Source organism: Orbicella faveolata, unplaced genomic scaffold, assembly GCF_042242905.1.
Source record: "Orbicella faveolata isolate gen_17 unplaced genomic scaffold, um_ofav_v1 contig_47, whole genome shotgun sequence".
Taxonomy (NCBI): Eukaryota; Metazoa; Cnidaria; class Anthozoa; order Scleractinia; family Merulinidae; genus Orbicella; species Orbicella faveolata.
In genome coordinates, this window is record NW_028301577.1 from 5,562,616 (window position 1) to 5,581,252 (window position 18,637).

The window sequence follows — 18,637 nt, forward strand, 5'->3', positions numbered from 1 at the left end:
TAGAGCTTAGTAACCGTGCAGAATGAGAATAACAAAAATGCCGGTAAAATGTCTTGGTAGCGCCGGTAACTGGTAATTGAACGGTCTTTTTTTCTATAAATAATGTCCACTTGAATACCTCATCTTCGACCTAAGCCTCCTCTGTTCAGTTATGAAGGATAACAAGCTTCACGGTAAGAATAACGGCCCTTTCCTCCTAATATTGTGCAAGTGAACAACGTTGTGACGTGTCCGTTTATCGAAAAGTTTTATTAAGCTACATGTAAGGGCAGTGAACTATGTATTGATGGATCTATTGAACTTATCTTTATGCTGCATTTGTGCTTTTCTTTCCTATATTTGAACTAGGGAATATTTAATTCCATCGATGACCGTAGCAGAAAAAATAATTGCGTTATTGAGGCTTCCAGGGGGTAGGGGGGTAGGTGGCTAGGGGGTTTCCTGATAGTGAACGGTTTAATTTTTTTTTCCTTCTCCGGGTTGCGATGAAATAAATTATGATCACATGATGATATCCCCTTGCTCCCCAAAACCTGTGTTACACTGTAGGTCCTCATCATACAGACTGTTCTTAGAAGCAGCCGTGATCTTGTTACAGGTATACATGTAGTTATTACCCTGGCTTTGCTCTCTATGGTTCACTGTTCCCAAATTTTTGTTAGTACCTCTCCCGTCTATAGAAATACAGTTTTAAGTTGTCATTGTAGAGGGAAGGCACACACTTGTAGGGAGAATTTTGCGCCAATGTTTAAAATTCTAACAGATGGAACATTGCTTCATTTCAGGGGCAGTCAGCTCAATACAGACTTTGATATGAGTGTTAAATACTGAGTATAAGATTTACAAACTGCTACAGTGAGTCATGTCAGCCACAAAGCTCACATTACAGCATCAAAAATACTATTACACATCAGAGGATTTCAAATGGCCCAGACATTGGCATTGTACTGAAGATGGACAACATAAACGGGAACTAAGCAAGGTATACTGATTGTGAAACCCCTCAGCTGGTTTCAGAACTCATTAGGTAAAGTCTGCATACGAGCCAAGTGGCCCATCAGGCCAAAGCGTACCCCGGTTTCTGTAGCATGAAGCAACTAGGAGTATTTCTTCTTCCCCCTTGATGAGGTGCTAGTCCATTGCAGGGTTACCCCAAACATTAAATTTGCCAGTACCCATTTATACACCTGGGTGGAGAGAGTAGAGGCACTGTGAGAGTAAAGTGTCTTGCCCAGGAACACAACACAATGTCCCTGGCCAGGGCTCAAACCCAGTCCGCTCAATCCAAAGTCAAGAGCACTAACCATGAGGCCACCGTGCCTCCACAGTACTAATTACATGCGGTAAATTATGGTTTTAACAGTCTAGCACTTTGTATATTCTGATTCTGTAATCATTATCCTGATTCCCTGAAATAGCAGGTACATGTATGAAATAATGGGAATCCAGCATGGCATGGTTGTCTGCAAAAGTTAAATTTCTAAATCATTACAATTCTTCTGTTTTTTAATTGGGATACTGTATATAGTTTGACAAGGAGCTTCAAGAAAGATGGAATGCTGCTGTAGATGCTGGTTGTTTTGCTTACAAATTGCATCAAGTGGAAGGAAGAGTTGTGCCTGGAAAATACCGACTGTTTGTTCAAGTAAATACAACCAAATTTTTCTTTTGAGCTGGAAAATGACAATGTAGTAACTTTAAAACCCTCCATGCCTGTAGATTTATGTGGAAGCATGGGAAATTGTGTGCGAGCAAGTCATGATTGCTTTTGATTTTACTTCTGCAGGATTTAATGACAAAGTGGTGCCAGGTTTTTTTAAGCCACCCATGTAGCATAAAGAAAAATATTAAATGCAACATTATTTTAACAATTACTATGTTGCAGGATTTTAGCTAGGATTTGAATAGTGGGAGTTCAAATGTGCTACAGGGCTTGCTCAAATGAACAATTTATGAGACAACATATGAAAAATAAAATGACAAGTGGCCATCCACAGGATGCCTGGAGGCCCATCTGGCTAAAAGCCTGCTGTGATAACAAGTCATTCAAATATACAGTGTATGCTTTTGTACAGACTGAAGTAAGGAATTTATCTTATTTCAGCAAGCAGATTTCTTTCAAAAGTAATGTGAAAAATTATTAATTAATATTAAATGATAAATGTTATTGAATGTGCAAAATAAATTGTTTCTCCTAGTTAAATGAAATGAGATTCAACAAACGAAGGCAGCCTGAAGCAATCAGCAGCATTTCCCAGCCATTCAATCCAGAAAAATTTAACTTCACCAAAGTACACAGCAGAGAGGTATGGAAAATTCTTGTATTCTAACCTGTTGACAATTTTATCATTTTTATGATATGTTTCATAAGGTCAGTTCTTTTGGCTTTGTATATTGTAACACTGATGGTACATGTAAGTGTTAAGTTTTCTACCTAGAATATACTAATATTGAAACATTGAATATGTACATGTTAAACATTGTTTTATCAGCTACTGAGTGTGTGAGTGACGTGAGCTGCATACATGAACTCTGTTCCGCGGAATAAAATCTCAGATGGCTGGGTACAGCCACCAACTCTAGAGTGGGTGGCTTTGCACTAGGCTAAATTTGAGTTCTGTTAGCACTAGTTGCACCTGAGACCTGTTGTACACCAGTTGGCTGGATGCTTGTAGGTGAAACCTTAATGGTGGAGCAATAACCAGTAAGCATAATATTACCTGTTGATTGAACTCCTGTTTGGATTAGATTGCTTTGTAAACATTTTTTTTTAGGTAGATCACTGAGTGTCTCCCAAGAAAATCATGTTTACTTAATACATGTAGTTAATAGATGCTTTCAATGCTGTATTGTCTTCTTTTGTCCACAGGTGTTGTTTGAACTTTGTCCAAAGCACACACCAACAGCAGCCACTTCAGGAGATGATTGCCATCTTATGATGATAAATGCCAGTCCTATGGAATATGGACATTCTTTGTTGGTTCCAAGTGTCAGTTCATGGCTTCCTCAGGTATTATTCATTATGCAAAATGCAATTGTCATTGCATTTTGAGTCACCTTTAGCCGTGTTCTCCACACCCATAACAAACTTGTTACTTTGTGGGTGAATTCTTTAATCAACAACGGACAATTTAACCCGTATTATAAAGAGTAAATCAAGCATACTCAGCCATAATAGGTGTTACGGGTTATGGTCCTTAATGACAGCCCTGAATTGTGCATTGTGTTTGGGGTAGGTGACTGCCTGGAAGTTTCAAGGTGTGAAAAAGATCTGGAATTGAACAAGACATCATGATTTGCAGACGTGAAAGTTGTAACTTAAAAGACAGTATACAAAAAATATTAAATATCTTTGATTACACTGACCATCTTGATCCTGCTTTATTGAGTCCATTTACAATACTTGAAACACAGTCTTGGCAAGCCAAGTCAGGATGAGGTCTTGTGAAGTGTGATTCAAATGATGTTTAAAACTTTCATTCCGGTACATGTAGATTGATTGATAATACTTGTTATAGTAAAGAGAAAACAAGCAAACAAAAACAAAGTAGTTATAGAGAAAGCAAAACAAAAGAAGAAAAAAAAAAACAAGAAGAAAAAGAAAAAGAAATCAAAAACAAAACAAAACAGAAAAGCAAAAACAGCAATAGAACAACATAATTTATTGTACAAATGACAAAAACAAAAAAAAAAAGAGTGTAAATTTGGATATAAATTAAAGGTGAATCCTACATAAATATGTTTTTCAGTTAAAAATGAGATTTTTAGTTTTCTAAATTTTGAATTAATTCAATACATGCAGGTTCTTACAGAGGAAGCATTGTTGCTGGCTCTAGAGACATCTATGCTAAGTAACCACAGGTAACAAATTGAAACTTAGAAGCCATCTTCAGTATTAGCCATTAAATGTACAGTCATGTACCTTATTGTAAGTTTATTTCCTGTACTAAAATAGCCACAATTTGGCTGCAATTTAATGATAGAAGTGAGTCAAGGTTTTTGTGCTTCTTGCAATCATGCCACTAAGAGTTCCTTCCCCCCCTCCCTCCCCCAACCAAAGATTAAAATGTGAGAATGTTTTCCAAATTAAAAGGGCCAGTCACATTTTAGTGCACTGCACAAAATGGTGGCATGACATATTAGGGTTCTTGAAGATTTGCAACAAATAACTGTGTCAAGTCTTATTCCTTGCACTTTTGGGTCAGGGTTTAGGGTTAAGGTTAGTCTCATTAGAATTCTATCTTCTTTTGGAGCCACACAGCCATCTTGCACCCTTCTAACTTTTTTGTTGCACTCTACCTAGTCTTCTCACAGCCATTATGTGGGCCATCACTTGATGGTCCACATTTCTTTGTCAATTGCAATGTACTGTGATTACCTGAACACGATCTAATTGTACTAAACATTTTGTTCCTTGCAGAGGATTTCATGTGGGTTTCAACAGCCTGTGTGCGCATGCCTCAGTGAACCATTTACATTTTCATGTGTGGTACAGTGAGTACCCATCCTATCTTGAAACAGCAGTAAGTTAACCTTCAACTACAGAGAACTGACCATGTAGTTCGGTAGGATGAGATTAAATAATGGAATGGAGCAAATTAATAGTTACTGTAACCTACAGTACTTTGTCTGTTGTTATATTCTCTTACACAAACAATGAAACCTAGAAAGAAGACCTCCGCCCACATGTCCTGCAAAACACTAGTGCTGAACTCGTTCTATTTCTCGTAAGAGAGAACAACAGAACAAAATAAAACACTCACATCAAGCAAGCTAATGTTTTTTTCATTCCTTTATTTACTCCCATCCAACTCAACAATATTGTATGCATGCTGTGAAGTACATGCACGATCAAACCTCCTGTAATGGTGACTTCTCCTAATGTCACTAGGTTTTGGTCCCAGCCTCGTACAAGAACTGCTTGGAAACAGACATTTCCTGTCCACCGACGTTTATTTTTTTTGCTACAAGTTATTTTTCCCCAGCCCCACCCCTTGGGTTTTAGCGCTTGTATCCCACGCGCTGGGTTAATGTTTCGCGAAGATTGCAATCTCGACAAACTCAAGACAAAATAGGGGGTCTGTGGACGGACTAAAGTGGACAATTAAGTCTCAAGGATGTTCACTTGGGGAGTTTAAGTATAGCAAACGTGTTATTGCCTATCTCTAGGGTTGGTTGTATTCTTCAATAATAATTTTGTCTCTCTTTGATGAACAGGAGGTCGATATTGTATGTGAGAACGTTTTTGAAGTCAAGAATTATCCAACAACAGCATTTGTCTTCGAGTTGGCGCCAGAAACTAACGTTGGTTCTCTTGCGAGGTTGGTAATTGGAATTAGTGAGACTTTTTAAGAGTAAAAAAAGAAAAAAAAAATTAAAAAACATCTTTAATGTACAAATTTTCCAAATGGTACAGGGAGTGATCGAAGCACTGATTAAACAGCAGTTCCCATTTCTATGAACAAACGTATAATAAGAACTTTGCGTTAATTACATCAATCTATCTCCCTCGTTTTAGCGTGAAACGTTACAGCCTTGTATCAAATTTACTGGCGTAGAGCAATCAAGTAGTTTTCTTTCTTTTTCTTGATTGTTGTGAAAGCAAAGTTTTAGCATCTGGCCAATCACAACAAAGGTAAATTCGGCAATGGACCAATAGGATCTCAGTGTAGAAATATAGATATGTTACTGGCGTCAAGGGCGGGAAAAGTAATGAACGCGTAACAGCGCCATGCGCGGGAGAAATATAAACACGGAGCGTCTGATTGTTTGTCTAGTAAGTAACATAATACGTAGAGTTACGAGTTACCCATTGGCTCCGATGTTGACTGTGCTTTCTGTTACCCTGTATTTCGCCTGCAGAACAATACACAAAGTCGCATCATATTTAATCGAGGAGGAGGTGGCTCATAACTTCCATATCATTCGAGGAGCAAGATGTCGTCCAAGAAGAAGTCAGATGAATGGGTTTACACATGAAGACAGCGGTCTGCAATCAGTGCTCAGGGTATTCCTATGGCCAAGGAACCCTGTTCATGGTAAGGAGAGCCTTGACGGTAATAGTGAACAATGGCTCCTATTTTCTGCCGACTGTCGGCCGACATGTTATGGACACATAACCGACAGTTTCGTTTTTTTTTCCTGTAGTCCATAGTTCTCTTCTTTGTAAATTCCTTTTAGATATTCTTTTAGCTAGCTTTTTTGATTTTTTAAACTCGACCACATCAGCGTTGCTGTTATATTTTTATCGTGCACTACTTTTACAGTACATGTATAAATGGTAATTTATTATTATTATTATTATTATTATTATTTTTAGTATTAAGTAAGCCAAAAATTGACCCAAAACACGTATAGTTGAGAACAGTAAATATAGACATCTGTCGATCGTACCGTTCTTTAGCTCATAAGATATAAATAGTTTGCGCGTTTATGCTAAAGATAGATGGCCTTTGGTGAAGATTCGACCGTAAGCCAATGTACTTCTCAAATTTTGACCAACAGCTGACACGGTAGTGGTTCGGAGAACACGAACTCCCTAACGCTAGTGTTAAGTATTAACTTCTTTCTTTTAAATTGTTCTTGAACAGGTGCAAAGCAAATGAGCTCTTACGAGTCCGAGAGGCGTCCCGTTGCTGTCTACGAGTTTGCGGGCTCCTTGGCGATAGAAAGTAAGAAGTGATACTCTAGTATTTACCCTCTTACCTTTTACTCTGTCTCTGCAACTGGCCAATTCTCTCTATGAAACGCGCCTCAAGGGAATCATGGTAGTTGTATTCATCAAAACACATCCCCAGTCCAAGATGATGAATACCACTACCATGATTCCCTGCAGGCATGTCTCATAGATGGAATTGGTCATTGGCTGAAGGCGAGGTTTTCAACTGGGATGTTACTTAGCAAACTTTCCTATTCTGATGACGTCATGTTGACGTGACAACTTACGGGATGGTCGTGTTGTATTTGATTGGACGAAAGGCCGGACTAGTAACCGGTTCGGTAATTTCAGGAACATTTTCATTATTTTATACTGAATCATGGTGTTTCCAATATGTAGTAATTTCTAGTTTCTCGTCTTTTGATAACAGATTTTTGTTAGCACTTGAAACACCATAAGCACTGATTGTTTTCTGTTGTTTCCAAAAATAAAGATATTCCATGTTGCTATCCTATATCCTATATGGGCTACAGGGAGGCTTTTTAATACTCACTGAAAGAAGGCTTTTCTTAGCTCTTCATCCAAACTTGAGAAATAACAGGACGCAATGAGGGAAGACTTTTGACTTCTTATTTATATTAAAATTTGTCTTTCAGGGAGAGAAACCTTCGATTCATTTACTGAAGAGCAATTCTGTGAACATATGAGGAGAGCCACGTTACCAGAAAACGAGTTCAGCCGACACAGACAGGCGATACGAGATTTATTCAACAAATAGTCTACTTAGCTAGTCAATTTCTCTTAACTTTATATGTCTCTTATTCACAGCGGATGTCCCGACTGAACAAATTCTGTAAAAAGTAGTATATTTAGATAAATTATTCGTAAACATACATTGTCTTGTTTTTATCGAGGCTGCTATAACATATAAAGTGAATACGGAGGTTGTTTGTAAATAAAGGGCTTAAATTGTTGGATATAAATTTGGCTTAATGTGATCGTTAGATCAAATGAATCAGTTTTTGAGAGTTCATCTGTCAATCTGATGATAGAAATTTGCTTTTGTAAAATTAATATTTGTCAACGAAAATAAGGAATGACTTCGTACTTTTAATGTATTACTATTTAATGAATAGAGCCGGTGCCTCAGTTGTGAAGGTGTACGAGCCTCAGTTTTTCAGGGGTTTGAAGTAACACAGTGTTCAACTTGTCTAAAATCGCCAGATTTTGTTTGAAAACGTTGAAATTCTTGCCCTAAGCAGAGCCAAAAACAACACTTAAAACTGCTCAGTCCCTTGAAGTCACTGAAAGAGTCGCCATAGGTATCCACCGTGTCCACCGCTTTGTACGCATGAGTACCTTTCTCTTGTTACCCTCGTCTCTCGATATAATTCATCTTGCGTCTAGACGCTCTTCTGGTGCCAGCAAGACTGTCATCTGAGTAGTTATGACCTAAATATTTAGCTTCTTTTTTCCCAGTGGCAGAGCCGTAATCTGTCATTGTATATTAAAGACTTAAGGAGGGAATCCCATACGGTTCACATCTAGGTCTCCATAGAGACCTTACCAATTACTGACTAACGAAGCTGACGTTCACTTCAAATGAAAGTGTCGAGTCAGAAATATCAAATTCTTTAATTTAGGTAGTTTGTAATTAATATATTCCTTGCGATCGAAATGGCATTTAGATTTTGTAGTTTGTTAGTAGTTGGACAGTCTTCTGCGAAAGAAAATTTTACCACAATTGCTTCTAATCTCGCAATCTGATTGGCTAATTTGCCGTTGTCGAAAAGAGTCCAGACAACGCTTCACGCGTCAATATGTCACGCAATGCCTTTTTCAGCCCGCGCTCTGAAAGAAAAAAAGAAACGTTTTCTTTGACGTTAATATTGTGGTAAAAAACAAATCGAAATGTGGTTTAGCGTGGTCTGTACTCTTATAGACAACGATACGAGTCATCACAGTGGTCAAAATGTTGTGACTCACGAGCTATCAAGCCAACTGGGAGCTGGTTACGTTGTGAGCTCGCAATATACCTGTAGATGATGAGCTCACAACGTGACCAGCTCCCAGTTCCCGTTCAGGCCTGAATTTTTTTTCAGGCTTTAATATCACAACCACTTAAGCGTGATGATCAATCATGTCTTCATATCTCTCTCCGCAATTGAAATATATGATCTTTTATATATTCACTTGCATAGCTGGTAACGTAGCAGTGTGCCCTTTTAAACAAAATGACGGCCGCTTCTTTGCGTTTTCGAAGTGTCTGTGAGGAGGATTTAGTTAAAGTTTCGAACGACTAGTAGATTTATACTAAAACAATTAGATTATTCGCTCTCGATTTCTGTTGCGTGATAGTTGACCTCGTCAACTATCGTGCTACAGAAATCGAGAGCGATTAATCTGACTGCATGTTAAATAGAAACACGATTTTTAACCAATCAGCGCACGTATTTTCTTAGGACTGTTTTCTAAATATGCATACCGATGGAGTCTGGGACCTAAGATGGCAGACGGCGAAACCCAACCAATATATTTTAGTAGTAAAAATTGTATTTATAAGCTTACCGTTTATACGTGAATGGAAAATACGCTTTAGGAGTAACTTGTAGTTGTACACAAAGGTGAGTGTTCGTTTGAGTTTATTTCGCAAAGCTAGTTTAAGCCATTTTAAGGTTAGCCTGCATCACACACTGGAAGCCTGCTAGAAGTTCGAAGCCGGTCAACATGATGACGTGGGTTTATTTAGGAGGGTGCCCAATGTACGCCAGTTCTTGTCAGATCAGATGCAAGTTTAGAGAAGAACAAGAAGAAAGCGCCACCGGATAGACTTCCCCCCAATTAGCAACAAAGCAATTATGATAAGGGTACATTCGATTGCATAACTGCACGAAGTCTATTTTGTTTGCCAAGTTAGCTAAGATCCATCTTGTTAAAATGGTGGATAAAAAATTTGATCCTCTTCTGTATTCATCTCAAATCCACAAAACCCGGTTCCTTTGGACTCATACTTCATACAATTTGAAACCATCCAGAAAATTCTCAAAATCCCCATGGGACCAGTGGCAGCTCCATATAGTATTAAAGCCTAAGCTGGACGGCAACAAATGAAGGCACAGATGACCAAAGCATACTGTGTGAGTTTTTATACCATGCCACAAGACACAGCCAATCAGAATACAACAGCATGCGCAGGCAGGTATGTTTTGCAGGTTGCAAATTGAAAAATCGACTTTTAAGTCTGAGTGAGTCTAGTTAGCACTTTGGTTAGCCTGAATAACATTCTGGTTAGCCTAAATTAGCTTAGGTTGCTTGCGGTTAGCCTTTATACTGGGGCTTATTCGATTTCAACACAAATAGACAAGTCATTTCAACCTGCAACCTGCAAAATATACCCACCAATCATGTGCTGCATGTATGTCGCATCGATTGTCTTGGCCCCTGTATTTGCTAAGGCGTGGTATAATTATGCAATGCTCTAGATCATGATATTTCACTCAAAAGCATTGCACTTCTGCAATACAGGAAGTAGATGACTGAATGTTACAAATTCATCAAATGGCTTGCTGAAGCGCTAGAATGACAGAAAAAGACAAACTACACTGAAGGTTAAGGGGAAAATGTTGATCAAATTTCAAATCCATACTAACTCAATATGGTTACGTGTTGCTGCAAAATGCAAATAAGGAGATAGATAACTGAATAAAATCATTAATTAAAATTAATATTAGTTTTTGTGAATTATTTTGTAGAATAGTACTTTCAAGCAACTTGTGAGTCCAGACCTACACAGCACAACTACACTACACTGTGGTCTGATAAACTATTTTCATGCAAATGCCAGCCACTCGGTATCTGTCATCAGAACGACAGTTCAGCTATACGTCAGAAGACTTTTGGTGGCCTAGTATTCAAAATTCTGATGGACCAAACAAGGATGAACTAAGCAAGGTGTCTACGAAATCAAGTCATGTTACCTTACTAATGGTCTCTTGAAAATGTGACCATCTACATGTACCATCCTCATTAATAAATATTTTAATTGTTCCCTAAGGTTTTTCATAGATAGATAGATAGATAGATAGAAACTTTATTAAGAATGTCATCAACCACCTAGCTGGGGAAAAACTCCCCTACTAATATGGGGACATAACAAAAACGAGTTAAATTAGAAGAAAATACAAAAAAAAAAAACCTATAGCTATTTACAATAGTAAAATTTAAATCCAAGTAAAAATATGTTATGAGACTATGTACAGTGGATAGTGGATTTCATGTAAGCTTCTCATTAATTGTAGTGGTTCCTCTGTTCCCTCAAAACATAATGTAACAGTAACAATCTCTTGTTCCCTTGAAATAAATGGTCAATGATGTTCCCTTGTGCTAAAAAATCCCAGGGAGGCCCTCAACCATGTTTAAGGGTTGTTCTTAACATCTAAGTGTGGCCCATCTTTGCAAACTCAAATTTGCGTAGAAGGTTTTATAAAGCTTTACTGCTATATATACTACTCCCAAGTTTCCTTTCACGCCTATCACAATTTGTCAAGAGGAAGAATGTTGCACAAGTTTGCACCCTGGTTCAATCTCAGTGAATATTCTATTATTTGTTTAATTAAGTAACTAATGTGGGAATAAAAGGTAAAAAAAAAAAGGATGGTGTGACTGGCTTGCTTTTCATATTTTCCTCTGAGTCAGTAGTAATTAGTTATAAGTTGATTCTTGTTTTTTTTAGTTTGATAACGAACTTAAAGAAACATGGGATGCTGCCGCAGATGCAGGTTATTTCACTTATAGACTTGACAGTGTAGAAGGAAGGATTGCACCTGGAAAATACTCTCTGTATATTCAGGTAATCCCACAATTAAATAATTACAATTATAATATATTTCATTATTCAGTGATTTAATGGACAGTTCATGTACTGTCAGTATTAATTTGATATTCTTGTGCATGTTGTGATCTAGATTAGTGAACAGCAGATGTGATTATTAAAAGTATAACTTTAAAAAATGGAATATGCAATTCAGTGTTATTAATAATATTTTTTTTGAAATATTTTTAACAAGCATTAAATATGGTTTGCAGGATTCAGACAAAGTTTCAATTTATCCTGAAATAGTTGTCTACCCTTTAATTAGTTTTTGGACATAATAGTTCATGCAGCAGTGTTGGCTTGATTGCCATTTGCTGTCGGGAAAATGCAGTGTCCGCGCTCCTTATTCACCCCTCCCTCTTCACCCCCGAACTGAGTTGCTCTATTCTCTGGAAGAGGACCAAGTCGAGAAGCGAACCCAAGAGAGCAGCACAAATCAAGCCTGTGTAGTCACAATCTGTGATAGTTAGCTATAATGTGATGTTTACATGTTCCAACATTAATTGTACCTGCCTGTTGAATCTGTCTACAGTTAAATGAGCTGCGATTCACCAAACGGAGAAAGCCAGATCCAATGAATAGGGTATCAGAACCGTTCAACCCAGCAAAATTTAATTTCACTAAAGTACACGGCAAAGAGGTAACTAAACTGTACTCCCAGTGTTGTTGCCTCAAAACCCAGTTTAGCTACTTTGTAATTTGGTTAGAATTAGAGTCTTTCAGTGGGAATTCCATTTAACACCTAAGTCTTGATGACATGTCAAAAGTGCCCTAGCAGATTATTTTGGTGTCACATTCTGATGGATGTCTTCTGCCCGCTAGGTTTTCGCCAGGCTAAGCTAGCAACCTTAAACCCAGTGGGGGCTCCGTTAAGGCGAGACCAGGCATATGGCCCAGGCACTGACCTATCTGCTGGTGGTTTGCTGGTGGCTAGCTGTTAAAAGCAGAGGGCATCGGAGGGTGTTTTATACTGACACCCGCAGCTAGCTAGACTTTGAGTTTTCAGTGATAAATAACCTTGATATTGACTGTGTTTCTGGGTATTTTACTCAGTTGTTTAACCTTGTTTGAGGCTTCCGTATTGACATGGCACCCTGTGGGAGTGGTGCATGCCATGTGCATGCGTGAGGGACCAATCCCCTAGCCAGGGGGGGGGGGGGTGGTCAGAGGACTTCTGGCCGGTGGGACTGTCTTTGAGTCAATGCGGGCATGTTTTTGCGAATTCAGTCAGATATATAATGTAATTAACTGGCAACCTGGTATTTTTAACTATTTCAGGTTATTTCGGGTTGTCAGTTACCCTTATTTTAATTTAATTATTATATTACTAAATTTAATTTATGCAAAAAACAAAGGATAAATAAAGCTGTTGTTGTTGTTAAATCACAATGTATCATATCCAAACAAGTCACTAATTGGAATTATGGTTGGCACATTATAGATTTCAGACTATGCCAGACAGGCAGACTAATATATTTTCTGTGAGCTAGTGATTAGCTTTGTTAGCTTTCCAAAAGAAATCGAGAGTTAGAAGAGAAGTTGTCAAAAAACATTTGAGGTGGTGAGACTCGTGAAATTTGGCTAACATTTTGGGAGGGCCATATTTTTGGAAGCTTGACCATTTGCCACCTCTCACAATATGAAATTGAAAATTTCTGAATAGGAAGTAGTATGTAAAGGAGAACAGGAGCAGGAGAAAAAGACAAAATTTTCATTAGTATTAATTACTGATGTAGTAATGAACATTGTGCCTTAATTTCTTAATTATTAATTAACTTTTATCATTCAAGGTTCTATTTGAACTCAGTCCAAAGCACAGGACTGAGGCAGACACTGATCACCATCTCATGATAATAAATGTCAGTCCTCTGGAATATGGACACTCGCTTTTGGTTCCAAGTATAAATTCATGTCTTCCTCAGGTAAGATTCATCTACTAGTTGTTTTTTGGTAACTAATTCCTGTTTATTTGGAAACATGTGTAGAAATTTATGTCTCAAGATTGAACTGAAAAATTATGTGCCAAAATAGAGCCAGTGACAAGCATGTAGGAACTAAGTTAACCATTTGATCATTTAAGTTAAGAACTAAGTTAACCATTTTATTAGTCTGTATTCAAGCCTACATCTCCACCTTCCATAGCATGAAATGACTAGGCATATTTCTACTCCCCCCTGGATAGGTCATGCTACTCCATCACAGGGTTACCCTTGGCTTTAAATTAACTGTTACCCACAACAGGGGTGGAGAGAGGTACTGTGAGAGTAATATGTCTTGCCCAAGAACACAACACAATGACCCAGCCTGGCTTGGTCTCGAACCTAGACTGCTCATTCTGAAGTCAAATGCATTGACCACTGGGCCACTATGCCTCCCATGGAACTCCTTAATAAGCAGAATTCAAACACAATTTTTTATCTGTTCTCCAAAAGATACTATGAGCATCCCTGTTGCTTGTCAAGTGTGATAGTGTCCGAGTGAGTGGGCTCTAAAGGTAACTTCTGATCAGGCTGACATTCAAGAAACATCAGTCACCAACAGCAATTCTCTTCAGAACTACACGTACCCTTACATGTAATCAGACAATCACACTATATGAACCATTGACACTATGCGCATTCCTATCTTTGGTCTTTGATAATTTTTTTCTTTTTATACGCTTTTGACTCTTCAGTTTATGGCTGTTGAAAGCACAGCAAAATTAGATATGATTGTTGTCTAGGAACTGTGCGAGTGCATTAGTTAATAAAAATCCTAACCTAACCAAACCTTGCACGACTGTAAGATTAATTTAATTCACAATTAACCTTCAGATACTAACCGAGGAAGCACTGTTACTGAGCCTGGAGACAGCTATGTTAACTAACCACAGGTAACATTTGATGATCAATTACAAATCAATACCGTGACATGATGAAATTTAAAGTAATGGCACTTGTAGAGTTATGCATCTGAATTCTAAAACTTCAAAACAAATAATGATAGCTTCACAGTTAGCAATTATTGTCAATAACTGTAACATTTTACAAGGGGCAAACATCGTTGTCATGCATACAAGTCATGTAGTTTTGCCATTTACAAGTAGCATATGCCGTCGGTATTGAACGTGTTGTAGTTAATTCTTAATCTCAGTTTATTTTTTATTTCAGCTATAAGTAGTTCTTTTTCTTCAAGTTAGTTACTTTTTGTCAATTTATCCCTAATCAATAAGTATTTATAACATTATTGACAACAATGGGATTCTGTTGTTATTCGTTGCAGGGGATTCCGTCTGGGTTTCAACAGCCTGTGTGCTTATTCCTCGGTGAATCATTTACATTTTCACACTTGGTATAGTGAGAACCCATCCTACCTTGAAGCAGTGGTGAGTTTTCTTTTTCCAGCCGGGAGATATCTCATGATTTCAATGTTCACGTTTTCCCCTTGTGAAAATTCATCTGATAAACAAATAAATACGTTATACCATCAGTGTAAACAGCTTGTAGAAATTAGTAATAGTTGTTATGGGACGTGTGAAGGGAGCAAGCGTTTGTAAATTTGACGTTTTTAACATGAGAATGTCTCTTTAAGTGCAGGTAATACTCTAGTGCACAATATTCTCAATACAATAGCTAACTATCTTGGTTCCTGCAACACCGATAATTACCGAGTATTAGTAGCATAACATCCTTGTGTGTGTGTGTGGGGGGGGGGGGGGGAGGGGGGAGGGAGGGGGGAGGGAGGGGGCTCCCGTGTAAAAGAGTCGGGGATGCTCGCCGGGAAACCCTAAGGGGGACCAGTTTGGGCGTGGCTCGAACCTTATTTGGCCCCGAAAAGATACCACTTAAGACGGACATGACAGCGTTTTTCTATTGTCTTCACGTGTGACCCTAAAAGTTACCTTGACAGCTAAAGATAGTGGCATGTCGTTGTGAAAACCCCAACTGAGACCGACATCCATACTTTACACCCACTAAGCGAGGCAGCGAGCATTCCCGACCTTTTAACATGGGACTCCTTCCACCCCCCTGGGCATAATATACACACAAAGGGCTCTGTAGCCCTTTGCATGGATTACGGGCCTACAGTACCTGAGGCAGCGATTTATTACTGTGATGGCAGAAACTCATATGTTATACTCTCTTCAAAAGGACGTAATTCCTGTTTGCGAGGACGTATTTGAAGTTAGAGACTATGCCACAACTATGTTTGTCTTTGAACTGGGACCACAAACCAATGCTTGTTTACTAGCGAGGTGAGGAAACTACGTGTGAGCATGGTCACGTATTGTGTACAATTGTACGTGTAGTAAAAACGTACAATGAACTTGGTTAATGGATTTTGGTATTATATGGAGATGCGAAAAGAAGAAACAATCGACAGACGCTGGGAACACGTGTACATAACAGAAAACTCCTTACGAAAGGATAGCGGAAAAATATACGTTGTAACGTCACGTTTCGGCATCATCTTGTCGCTATTAGGAAGCTTAAGCAACGACGACGACGACACAGAGGACGACGCCTGGTAAAAAATGAATATATATTTTACAAGCGAAATTGGCGATTGTCTAGATCTGTTCGGTACGCCAATGGTTCTAAAAACGTCCTTAAGCTAAATATGCAACGACGGCGTTCAATTCCAAATGGAAATGCGAAAAATTAGCCGTCGTCGTCCACGTTCCGTAGACGACGCAGAACTTGGTCATTTCACGTTGTTGTTTTGCAGAGGACGGCAAAGAAATGTACAACGATTTATAACGCACGTGCACAGCTATGGTTTTGCTCATTAAACTTTTGTTTGGTGACGGTCTCGTTGCCGTCGTCGTCGTGGTTTGCTTAAGCTCCCTATTATCAAATGCATTGCCCGAGTAGAGACCGCTTGTGTGTTTAGGTTTGGTCTTTTTTCTTTGTTTAGCAACATCTCTTGAATTAAGCATCCCAGCTTCCCTCTGCACTTGTTTAAGATGCTGAATTGTTCGTTCATATTTGGTTGGTCTTGGTTATGACTTTTTCGAAGGTGTTTTCCGACAGCTTTTAAAATGTTTTTCCATATCTTCTGTAATTGAAAGGATAAGAGTGGGTTCTAATGATATGTACGTGCAGACAGTATTGGAAAGCGTGAGGCTCTCTTTTAATGTATATTTAGCTTTCAGTCCTTTAAGAAATTCTTCCCACTAATGGCTGAACGCCTCCCAGAGAGTAGGATGTCGTGCCCTGGCCTTTATCGGAGCATAAAGACAAAAAAAGAGGTTCTTCCTTTAAAATTCTGAAGGATTATTCCTGAGCGGTAGGATCTGCGACTGCAGGGCTACTTAAAGATGGACCTCTCTCCTTTTTCTTTACATTTATGTTTGTCATAACGTCCTGTTTTTTTCTTCTTTCACAGGAAAATTCATCAAGTGTCGTCATATTTTGTATCAAACGAGGTAGCTCACACTTATCTCATTCTACGGGGAAACAAATGTAGCGCGACGAGTCAAAATGGCGACGCTGTTAACCAGGAGAGTGACCATTCCGTTATTAGAGTCTTTCTCTGGCCAAGAAATCCTGTGTGTGGTAAGTTCTATGTCTCAAGATGTTCTTATCATGTGCACCAAACCAGTGAAATCTCTTAGAGATATTCTGGATCAAATTTCAGCATTCCCTGAATTTTGCGTAAGGAACCAACAGCCATCTTTTCCATTGAATTGTCGACGACGATGAACAAGAATAAGGATTAAAGCGATACGATTACGATAACGTCGACTAAGACGAAAATGACGACGACTAAGACCTCACGATGACCATAATTACGAGGATTATGAACAAGGCCGAAGACTTTGTCGACGGACGACCGACGACGGATTACGGACGACAACGACGATGACAATAATGCGAAGGCAACTACAGTGACGACGAAGATGTGGCATAGCCAACACATTTTAGAATGGAGAACAGAGAAAAATGCAAGAGCTAGTCATTTCCTCTTTCTAATAGAGGGTATTCCATGTTGTCGTTTATCGGGATTTCAACTATTTCATAAAGAATCAGTCATAGACAGACTTAAGAAACTCGTGCTTTTTTCGACAATTCTGTCTTTCTGTTCTAACAGGTTCTCAAGTTAAGAGTTCTTATGAATCTGATGAGCGGCCCATGGCTGTTTGTGAGTTATCCGGCTTCGTCGCTGTGGAAAGTAAGATACCTGTATAGCATTCTTGTATATCCTGGAGAACACCTACATTTTTTTTCTCTCTTGTGGGGTGGTTAGAAGGTTGAAAAGGGGATCAACTTTTCGCCCGTCTTTACTCCAATTTCAACTCTATGTCAAATGTAACATCTTCGAAAGTGACAGTCGTTTTCTGGCTTTGTTCAACCTTTTGTTCTTGCTTTTCCTTCCAGCGAGAGAAACTTTCAATTCATTTACCGAAGAACAATTCTGCGAACATATGAGAAGAGCTACGTTATCAGAGGAAGAGTTCACCAGACACAGACAGGCCATACAAGAATTACTGAACAAGTAGAAATGTCCCGTACATCAAGTTTAATATTTCACTACCATTTTGAAGCAGACCTCAAAAATAAAACCAAAAAAAGAAAACAAAAAAATAACAGGCAAACAAACAAAAAGCAAAAATTACAAGAGAAAAAAAAAGAAAGAAATTGTGAAACACATAAGGAGTGGAAACTTCAATGCAATAACAAGTCCCTTGGCTCGGAAGATAAGTCATGGGTTAACAATTACATCTAGCTCTTGAATTTTTAACTGTTATATATCCCTCTTAACTGTAGAGCTAGCTTGGATTGTATTTTAGATTCTTAGAGCTGATTTTTATTTGATGACCATAGAATGTTTAGGGCGTTCATTTGATAACCAGTTAACAGACAGTAGTCTTATATGCAATGCAAAAAACAATTGACCGCAAAATCTCAACCATTTCTGAAATTTCTTACGATAAGAAACCTTGCCGATTACAAGCCCCATCGAAAAAAACCTAATAATTTTTTTAAAAAAAAATTTTCCAAGGGTCCATCATTTATAGAATAACCATATTAATGATAGTCTTAAAATGACGTTAATGCAATAAAAGGCAATTGCGGCTAATTGCAATTTTCTTACTAAGGTTTCAGAGCGTATTTATTAGCGCT

General features: G+C 38.4%; 2 protein-coding genes across 2 annotated transcripts; both read left to right on the plus strand.

Moving 5' to 3' along the window:
- Positions 1-7,641, plus strand: LOC110052047 (GDP-D-glucose phosphorylase 1-like). Its single transcript, XM_089279945.1, has 11 exons — positions 1-173; positions 786-982; positions 1,529-1,645; positions 2,199-2,306; positions 2,870-3,010; positions 3,803-3,861; positions 4,421-4,523; positions 5,218-5,321; positions 5,863-6,038; positions 6,591-6,671; positions 7,315-7,641. Exons 2-11 carry the CDS (start codon positions 863-865, stop codon positions 7,434-7,436), a joined length of 1,131 nt encoding a protein of 376 aa, XP_089136071.1. The 5' UTR covers positions 1-173; positions 786-862; the 3' UTR covers positions 7,437-7,641.
- A 1,492-nt stretch (positions 7,642-9,133) lies between these two features.
- Positions 9,134-18,125, plus strand: LOC110052118 (GDP-D-glucose phosphorylase 1-like). The gene is made up of 11 exons (XM_020758247.2): positions 9,134-9,282; positions 10,411-10,609; positions 11,391-11,507; positions 12,064-12,171; positions 13,322-13,453; positions 14,345-14,403; positions 14,793-14,895; positions 15,662-15,765; positions 16,899-17,068; positions 17,604-17,684; positions 17,891-18,125. The coding sequence occupies exons 2-11, from the start codon at positions 10,490-10,492 to the stop codon at positions 18,010-18,012; spliced, it is 1,116 nt and encodes a 371-aa protein (XP_020613906.2). The 5' UTR covers positions 9,134-9,282; positions 10,411-10,489; the 3' UTR covers positions 18,013-18,125.
- The last annotated feature ends 512 nt before the right edge of the window (positions 18,126-18,637 follow it).